A 9675-nucleotide genomic window follows, 5' to 3' on the forward strand; every position below is an offset into this window, starting at 1 on the left:
CCGGGTTTGCTTCCCGGGTCCTCCCTGCGTGGAGTTTGCATGTTCTCCCCGTGTCTGCGTGGGTTTCCTCCCACAGTCCACAGACATGCAGGTTAGGTGGACTGGCGATTCTAAATTGGCCCTAGTGTGTGCTTGGTGTGTGTGTCCTGCGGTGGGTTGGCACCCTGCCCGGGATTGGTTCCTGCCTTGTGCCCTGTGTTGGCTGGGATTGGCTCCAGCGTGACCCTGTGTTCGGATTCAGCGGGTTGGAAAATGGATGGATGGATGGATAGTTTTAGAGCTGTGTCAGGCTTGTCTAAAAATTTTCCAACACTTCATACTTCAGTAAAGAAAAAGAAATGTGTCAGCACTCTTAACTGTTTTTAATAGAAATTAATTATAATAGAATTTTAATAGAAATTTAATTTATTTGTCCCTGGGAGATATGGAAGGCACTATATAATAGATAGATGGATGGATGGATGAAAGGCACTATATAATAGAGGGAAATGTATTTGTCCCCAGGGGGAAATTTGGCTTTTTACAGAAGCTCTTTAAATAACCTGGGGCGAAACAAATGTCTATCTATTATATAGTGCTTTATGCATATATTATATAGTGCCTTTCATATCTATCTGTCATATTGTGCCTATCATAGATAGATACATGTGAAAGGCACTATATGATAGGCACAATATGACAGATAGATATGAAAGGCACTATATAATATATGCATAAAGCACTATATACAGATAGACATTTGTTTCGCCCCAGGTTATTTAAAGAGCTTCTGTAAAAAGCCAAATTTCCCCCTGGGGACAAATACATTTCCCTCTATTATATAGTGCCTTTCACATATATCTATCTATTCTAACTACTGGGCACTTGACATTTGAGTGCTGACAGTACGAACTGTTAGAAAAAATATATATAAAAATATTTAAAAACATATATACAGTAAATATATACTGTAAATGTGTGTGCATATATATATATATATATAAAGTCTCAACACAAACCAGAATGACAAAAACATAAGAAAAGTAAAAAGAAAGAAAACCGTCTTACTTGGCAGTCACAGTCACTGTGAGGCGCTATACAGGCGTCTTGCTCTTGGTATAAATCATTTGTGTGGCCTTAGCACATGTGCCGTTGGCCGCCACGATGGGGTCAGTGCGTGATGTGCATTTTAAACAACAGCCCGTTATGGAATTATAACAGCAGAGAACCGAGGAACCAGTAAAATTCACAGTTGGCTAAGATGTGCTTTCTGGACCACCCTTGTACAGAATATTAAAAAGACTCAAGGACCCCCCTCCTACTAATATTCTTCACCAGACCTGCTTTGCGGCTATTAACAGTCTCCATTCATCTGGGTGGGTTTTTCACCAGACTTGTGGGTTTGTCCACGTCCAGTTTTTTTCTGGATATTCCAGTTTTTCTCCTGCATCCCAAACACATTTGTGCTGGGATAACTGGGCGGTTAAATTGTTCCAGTTGTGAGTAAGCAACACGGCCGCCTGGACACCGAGAGGCCTGACAGATTGTAAGTTCCTTGATTGTCAGTGTGCCCTGGTGGACAGAAGCCCAGTTGTTAATTTAAACAAGATGGATAAAGGTTCTGCGGTGGGTTGGCACCCTGCCCAGGATTGTTTCCTGCCTTGTGCCCTGTGTTGGCTGGGATTGGCTCCAGCAGACCCCCGTGACCCTGTGTTCGGACTCAGCGGGTTGGAAAATGGATGGATGGATGGATAAAGGTTTGTGGACACCTGGCTGTCACATCTCTACTGGCTTGTTGGACGTCCCATTCCATAACCATGTATGGAGTTGTCCACCCATAACAGCCTCCACACAGGAATCTGGAGCGTGTCTCTTGCAATTCGTGTCCATTTATAAGGTCATGAAGTGACGTTGCATGAGAAGATCAGGCTCACAATCGGCATTAAAATTCATCTCAGAGGTGTTCAACAGGGTGGGGGGTCAGGGCTCCCTTGAGTCCCTGTTTCCATGGACCTGGCTGTGTGCCCAGAAAAGGGCTTACCCCAAGTTGTTACTACAAAGTTGCAAGGGCACAATGGTCTAAAACTCCTTTATATTCTGCTCCATGACCCAGTCCTACACACACAGGTTATGAAGCTGGATGGATGAGCCTGTTACTAAAAGGCCATTCAAATGACTTCAACAAATGGGCCACAAAAAGATGACCAGCTGAATGAAGTGGGTGGCTTTGATGGTGCAGGAGGGTGGGCTGCCTGGCGTAGTGGTTAAGGGTTTGGACATTAAACCTTGAGGTTAAAGGTACAAATCCTGCTACTGACTGTGTGTGCCCACGAGGAAGTCACTTCATCTGCAGATGCACCAACTGGAAAAACGAAAAAGAAATGTAAACCAATCGCATCTCAGACTCTGTAAGTGGCCTTGGATAAACGCGTCAATCAAATAATAAGACATAATATTGGCAGTGTAACAACAGGTAGTACTGTTATAACCCATTAAACACTACACACGATTAATAAAAATAATTAATAAACTACTGAACTATTGATCTTTCGTCGTGCATATGAGTTGTCTGTCCTATAAAAATACAGAGAAAATTATAGCGACACTGAATTGCCAAATTAATGAAACTACACATATACCTGTATTTTAATGTAAACTACGATCTTCAAAATTTTGTATTTCATGTGCCATAATGTAATTAAGGGTTGAAATTACACCAATTTTAAAAAGTCGAGTTGTTTGACTTCCGCGGCAATAGACTCTCCGTTTAAATTCACCGAAAGTGTGCGCCTGGCTCCGCGCTTCCGAACCCTCCCGATTTTGCAGGCTTTTTCGAGAACTTGCGACTTTAAAGATGGCCGCTGGTTGCCATGGAGAAATGAGAAGCTACTTTGTGATTGGTGGGAAGTTTCTGGAGTTCTGGGAGGAGGCTGATTGTAAATAAAAGTAGCCGCGCGCAGCTCCGTCATTCAGTCGCGAGAAACAACATAACGGGACAACGGAGTGAGGAGGACAGACGACACAGCAGCACTCGGGGATAAAGCCGGTGAGTTGAGGGTTTTCATCGACTTGTGGCAGACATTACCGCGTTTCACTTTGGATTGTACGTGCTCTATCATATTTACAGGTCTTTTTAAAAACTAGAATATGTTACATGGATTATTAGGGCAAGGGCATGTGTACGCTATTTTACAAGGATATAATTAAATATCAGACGTGGATAGATGACGGAGTAGTTAGCCTGCACGTTTTGAAATGGGTCATGCAAATTAAATAAAATTATTAGCCATTAGAAAATTAGTTATATTGTACACGATCGTTACTTGGTGCCATAGTAACCTCATTGCAGTTAAGTTAAGCTATATAGATAAGATCAGTTGCAATAATGTGAATTTTACAGTTTATCTAAGCAGCATGTGTGATATTATATATTATAAAGTTTATACACATACTGTACATCCATATAGACGTGGTCAAGAGTTTACTTACACTCATATAATGGACATGTATTTTAGGGCAGTATTGAGCTTTCAGTTATTTCTCCAACTGTTGTTTTAATGTGGCAAAATGATTTTTAATTTATTGTGGGTTTTCTAAAACTATCACAAAATTCAAATGTCAACGTTATACACAACAGATAGATATGTTAATTTCCCCTTGGGATTAATAAAGTAACAGGGTCATAGATGTACATGCCACACCCCTAATATTTGGTGAAATGTCCCTTGGCATGTTTCAACTCAATCAGCCGCTTCTGGGCAGAGTTCTGGTTTTATATTTGAACACTCTTCTTGGTAGAATTGGTACATTTCAACCAAATTTGTTGGTTTCCTGACACAAACTGGACTTTCGTCATGCCTAACGGTGCACACAGTGTTTGTGGGGTAGAACACCTCACCCGTTTTTCCCTCTAACATACCTTATGTTATTGTAGCCAAATACGTTGCTCTTTGCCTCATCTGACCATAAAAGTTTCCACCAGAAGGCTTTTTCTTTGACTAAGTGGTCAGCCTTAAACTTTAGTTGAGCCTGAAAGTGTCCGTTTTGGAGAATTCTCTCAGCCTGTGATGATATAAAACCTGCTTGACTGTCGACAGTGACACTGGTGCTGCAGCAGCTTCCAGTTTATGGCACACCTGTTTCTTAGGGGGTCTTGGCTTGCATGTGGCCACCTGGATCAATTTCTTGTCAGCAGAGGGTCACAGTTTGGGGCTTCTTCTAAACCTTGGCAAAGTGACTACAGCTACAAGTAACTTGTACTTCTGAACGTTTAAGATTTTTGGAATTTGAAGTTGTTTAGAAATGGCTCCAAGAGACACCCTGTCTTGTAAATCTACAATCCTCTTTCTCATATCTGTACTGAGCAAAGTGGACTCTCCATTGTGAGGTGGGTTGGACAGTTTAAGGAGTGTAGCCAAGCATGCAACATGGAAAAGCTGTCTAGACAGTCAGGATAGCTAACAGGCAGTTAGGAGGCACCATGTTAAAACACTTTCTGAAACTTTCAGCACCACCTAATTAATAATCTAGTTAGGTATATGTATATTTTGGACCCTGTGATTTCAGAGAACCCACAATAAATCAAATACTTGTATTAAATTTGAGATTTAATTTTTTTTTGTATTAAACATGGATGTTGTACGTTCGGTTTTCACAGAATAAGAACAGTAGAAATCATCGAGAGCCCAACACTACCCTGACACACTCACATATTGACACTTGCGTATATACTGGTTGTCTAAGCACGTGCTGTAAAAAGCCTGGAGTCCTAGAAACTACTGAAAACATCAGAAAAAAAATTGAGATGTCAGGTAATTGAAAGGAACTACTCTGGGCGTCTCTGTCCTAGGAGGTTTTGTTTTGCCGACGTACTCGTCTCGCTTGTGTATCCTCGGAGGTGGAGCCCTTACCCCAACTGCACCTCTCACTCCTGGGCTGGACAGACAGACAGACTTTCACGAGTAGACATTTATATACAAGATGCAGTGTCCTACATAATGTTTGGGACAAAGGCTAACTTTTCCTTTATATCCCCCTCGGCTCCGCAGTTTAAAATTACAAATCAAACAATTTAGACATCGTGCACGCTGCAGACTTTCATTTAAGGGGATTGGCATGCATTTCCATCACACTGCACTTTGTCTACACAGTCCACCCTATTTCAAGGCACCATAATGTGACACAGCAATTGGCAGGTCTATTAAAGCCACCATCTTTAGCACTTTGTCACATATCCCAGCATGCAATGACTGACTGAAGTCTGTGATTCACAGACATCACGAGGTGCTGAGGATCTTCTCTGGTGATGCTCTTCAGCTCCTGCTTGTTTGGGTGGGCTTGTCCCTTCACGTTTTCTCTTCTGTATATGGAAGGCCTGCCCAGTTGGATTTAAATCAGGTGACTGGCTTGGCCATTCCAGAATTTTCAGTTTTTTAGCTTTGATAAACTCCTGTGTTGCCTCAGCAATGTGTTTGGCTCATCATCTTGTTGTAGGATGAAGTGCTGTCCACTTGAGTTTGGAGGCACTGAGTGGAACTTGAGCAGATGAGATGTTTCTACACACCTCAGAATTCATTCTGCCACTGCTGTCAGCAGAACCATCAATGAAGAGAAGTGTGCCAGGACCTGTGGCAGCCATACAGTCCCAGCACCTCCATGGGTAACAGATGAGATGGTCTGCTTTGGACCTCAGACAGTTCCGTTTTTTCTCCACACTTTGCTTTTGCAATGACTCTGCTGCTGGTTCATCTTCATCTTGTCTGTCCACAAGACCTTTATCCAGAATTCTGCAGGCTATTTAAGTCGTTTTTCACAAACTGTCTGTCATCTGGCCATCCTGTTTTTATGGCATGCGCCTTGCAATGTTTCCCCTGTATTTCTGTTCATGAAGTCTTCTGTGGATAGTGGTCTTTGACACACACACACACACACATCAGCCCCCTGAAGACTGTTTCTGGCATTTGAAGGTTATACTTTGCCATCATGAGGATTCTCCTCTTATCAGCTGTGGTGGTCTTCCTTGATCTACCAGTCCCTTTGTGATTACTGAGCTCACCAGTGTGTTCTTTTTTCTTCATGGTATTCCAGACAGTTGATTTGGTCATCCTAAGGTTTTCCTGATGTCTCGAACATTTTTATTCTTGTTCTTCAGCCTCATAATGGCATTTTTGATTTTCATTGACACAGCTCTTCTTCTCATGTTAAACAATAAAAACTAAAGATTCTACAGCGTAGAAGCAGGCCAAGGTATCAGCAATGAACCCACCTGAGAAATTACAAAGACCTGTAACACCAATTTTCCCATATAGACAGATAAAAGTCAAGGAATAAATAAAAGAAATTGTTTTCACGTAAACTTCATCATATGCTGTATCACTCCTGTTGGTTTATTATCCTGAAATACCTTCAACTGTTTTCAAAGCACCTTTTATAGCACGCCTCATTCTTGAGAATGCTATTCCTAACATAGCAATTAGCAGAATTTACTTAACTAAGATTTTTTATCTAAAGTGGAATTTTAGTGGTATTGCCTTTAGAGATGGAATGCAAAAAAATCTCAAAAACCTTAAAGTATTGCTTAGAATGTACTTGTATTACATGTAACGTCAGTAGTCACAAAAGAAAATGAAAACAAAACCTCCAAAGTATTGTTGTGCTGTTGCAACTTGACCGAGATATTTTTTTCTTTTCAGTTTTTTGGGGAAAAAAAGAAAGCATGTCTACAGCTAAAGGAGTGTCAATTGGCATCGACCTGGGCACCACCTACTCCTGTGTAGGAGTGTTCCAGCATGGCAAAGTGGAGATCATCGCCAATGACCAGGGAAACAGGACCACCCCCAGCTACGTGGCCTTCACTGACACCGAGAGGCTCATTGGAGACGCCGCCAAGAACCAAGTGGCCATGAACCCCAACAACACCATTTTTGATGCTAAGCGACTGATTGGCAGAAAGTACGATGACCACATTGTCCAGTCTGACATGAAGCTTTGGCCTTTCAAGGTGGTCAGTGATGGAGGGAAGCCTAAAGTCCAAGTGGAATACAAAGGTGAGAACAAGACTTTCTACCCAGAAGAGATCTCCTCCATGGTCCTAACTAAGATGAAAGAGATTGCCGAGGCCTACCTTGGGCAGAAAGTCACAAATGCCGTCATCACTGTACCTGCCTACTTTAATGACTCTCAGCGCCAGGCAACTAAAGATGCAGGCGTCATTGCTGGACTGAATGTGCTGAGGATCATCAATGAGCCCACAGCAGCTGCCATCGCATACGGACTGGACAAAGGTAAAAAAGGAGAGCGCAACGTCCTGATCTTTGACTTGGGAGGTGGCACCTTTGATGTGTCTATCCTCACCATTGAGGATGGCATCTTTGAAGTGAAGGCCACAGCAGGAGACACCCACTTGGGTGGAGAAGATTTTGACAACCGTATGGTCAACCACTTCATCGAAGAGTTTAAAAGGAAATACAAAAAGGACATCAGTCAGAACAAAAGGGCCGTCAGGAGGCTGAGGACAGCGTGTGAGAGAGCCAAGAGAACCCTGTCCTCCAGCACCCAGGCCAGTATTGAGATCGACTCGCTGTATGAAGGTATCGACTTCTACACATCCATCACCCGAGCACGTTTTGAAGAGATGAACTCTGACCTGTTCAGAGGCACACTGGAGCCTGTGGAGAAGGCACTCCGAGACACCAAGATGGACAAATCTCAGATTCATGACATTGTTCTTGTTGGAGGTTCCACACGCATTCCTAAAATCCAGAAGCTCCTTCAGGACTTCTTTAACGGCAGGGAGCTTAACAAGAGCATCAATCCTGATGAAGCTGTGGCTTATGGTGCCGCTGTCCAGGCAGCCATCCTGATGGGCGACACCTCTGAAAACGTGCAAGATCTGCTGCTCCTTGATGTCGCTCCATTGTCCTTGGGCATTGAGACAGCAGGTGGAGTCATGACAGCTCTCATCAAGCGCAACACAACCATCCCCACCAAGCAAACCCAAACTTTCACAACCTATGCAGACAACCAGCCAGGAGTCCTGATTCAGGTTTATGAAGGAGAACGGGCCATGACCAAAGATAACAATCTGCTGGGCAAGTTTGAACTGACTGGGATACCTCCAGCCCCACGAGGCGTTCCACAGGTCGAAGTGACCTTTGATATTGACGCCAATGGCATTCTGAATGTGTCTGCAGTAGATAAGAGCACTGGCAAGGAGAACAAGATCACGATTACCAATGACAAAGGGCGCCTGAGCAAAGAGGAGATTGAGAAGATGGTGCAGGATGCTGAAAGGTACAAAGCTGAGGATGAGGTGCAGAGGGAAAGAATGACATCCAAGAACTGCCTCGAGTCGTACGCCTATAATATTAGAAATACTGTGGAAGATGAGAATTTGAAGGGAAAAATTAGTGAGGATGACAAAAAGAAGATTGTGGACAAATGTAACCAGACCATCTCTTGGCTTGAGAGTAATCAGTTGGCTGAGAAGGAGGAATACGAGCATCAGCAGAAAGAACTGGAGAAAATGTGTAATCCCATCATCGCCAAGCTGTACCAGGGGGAAGCGCCAGGAGGGATGCCAGGAGCCCAGAGTCGAGGAGCTTCTGGTTCGTCTCAGGGGCCAACTATTGAGGAGGTAGATTAGTAAGGAATACATGTCTATGAGTGCCAAAGACAAAACTATTTATACTGTATAACCGATGACCACATTGAAGCCATTGTCTGTAAATTTAGACTGTGTTCATTTTCAAAATAAGTTGTGTTTGAATATGCTGGGCGGCATGGTGCCACTTTGGCTCTGCTATGTTACTGTTTGGTATCTGTATGCGTCTTTCTTTTTTTACTTTGGGCATTTCTTTTTCCACATTACTTAGAAGTTTTGGTTGATTTGATGAATCTGAACTTCTCTTCTATGTACTACAGCAAAGGCCATGTTCAGGGTTGATTCCTGCTTTGTATCTTATGCTGCCATAACAGGCTGTCTATCGCTCCTTGCAATGCTGTACGTACACTCCGAAGTATGGGTAGATGGTGCCATTTATGTTACTGTTTTCACGTATGTCTAATGTTTGATTCATTTAATTGTTTATAAAAGGAAGTTCAATAAAGCTGTTAAATGTATCTACAAATCACCAGTCTGCAGTTGTTTTTAAATGGAGAATTAGCAAGTAGGAGGAAGAAATAATAAAATGTATTATTTAAATAGGGTTTTCTCCTAATACTGAAAAACTTGGAACTTGAGATGTTTGCTAAACGTGTGTCAAACAAGCAGTCCTGTGCAATTTGTGCAGTGGGAATAGAAAGGAGTCGCCCCATTTTTGTAAATATTCACCATTGCACACCAAGGTCATTGGCTTCCATCCATGATCATTTAGAATCTTTGTGATTGATTAGTTTATAAGTTTCTGGAACATTCCAATGCTTGGTAGTGCAACTGAAAGCAAACAGTTGACTCTGGGTGGCAAGGCACTGTTAAAAAAGATCTCTGGGATAAAGTTGTGGACGGGCACAAGTCAGGAGGTGGGTCGAAAAAGATTTCAAAAGCTTTATCAATCCCTAGGAGCTCACAGTGAAGTCCATAATTAAAAAGTGGAAAGTGTTGGGTACTGTTGGGACCCTCCCTGGATCAGACTGTCCTTCCAAACTTGGGGATGGGAGAGCGATGAGGAAACTTGTCAGACAGGCTACCATGAGGCC

General features: G+C 42.7%; 1 protein-coding gene across 1 annotated transcript; it reads left to right on the forward strand.

Annotated features, from left to right (window-relative positions):
- Nucleotides 1-2870: 2870 nt before the first annotated feature.
- On the forward strand, nucleotides 2871-9107 carry LOC114659729 (heat shock 70 kDa protein-like). Its single transcript, XM_028812361.2, has 2 exons — nucleotides 2871-3025; nucleotides 6672-9107. Exon 2 carries the CDS (start codon nucleotides 6695-6697, stop codon nucleotides 8621-8623), a length of 1929 nt encoding a protein of 642 aa, XP_028668194.1. The 5' UTR covers nucleotides 2871-3025; nucleotides 6672-6694; the 3' UTR covers nucleotides 8624-9107.
- The last annotated feature ends 568 nt before the right edge of the window (nucleotides 9108-9675 follow it).

This window comes from Erpetoichthys calabaricus, chromosome 10 (genome assembly GCF_900747795.2).
Source record: "Erpetoichthys calabaricus chromosome 10, fErpCal1.3, whole genome shotgun sequence".
NCBI classification, from domain to species: domain Eukaryota; kingdom Metazoa; phylum Chordata; class Cladistia; order Polypteriformes; family Polypteridae; genus Erpetoichthys; species Erpetoichthys calabaricus.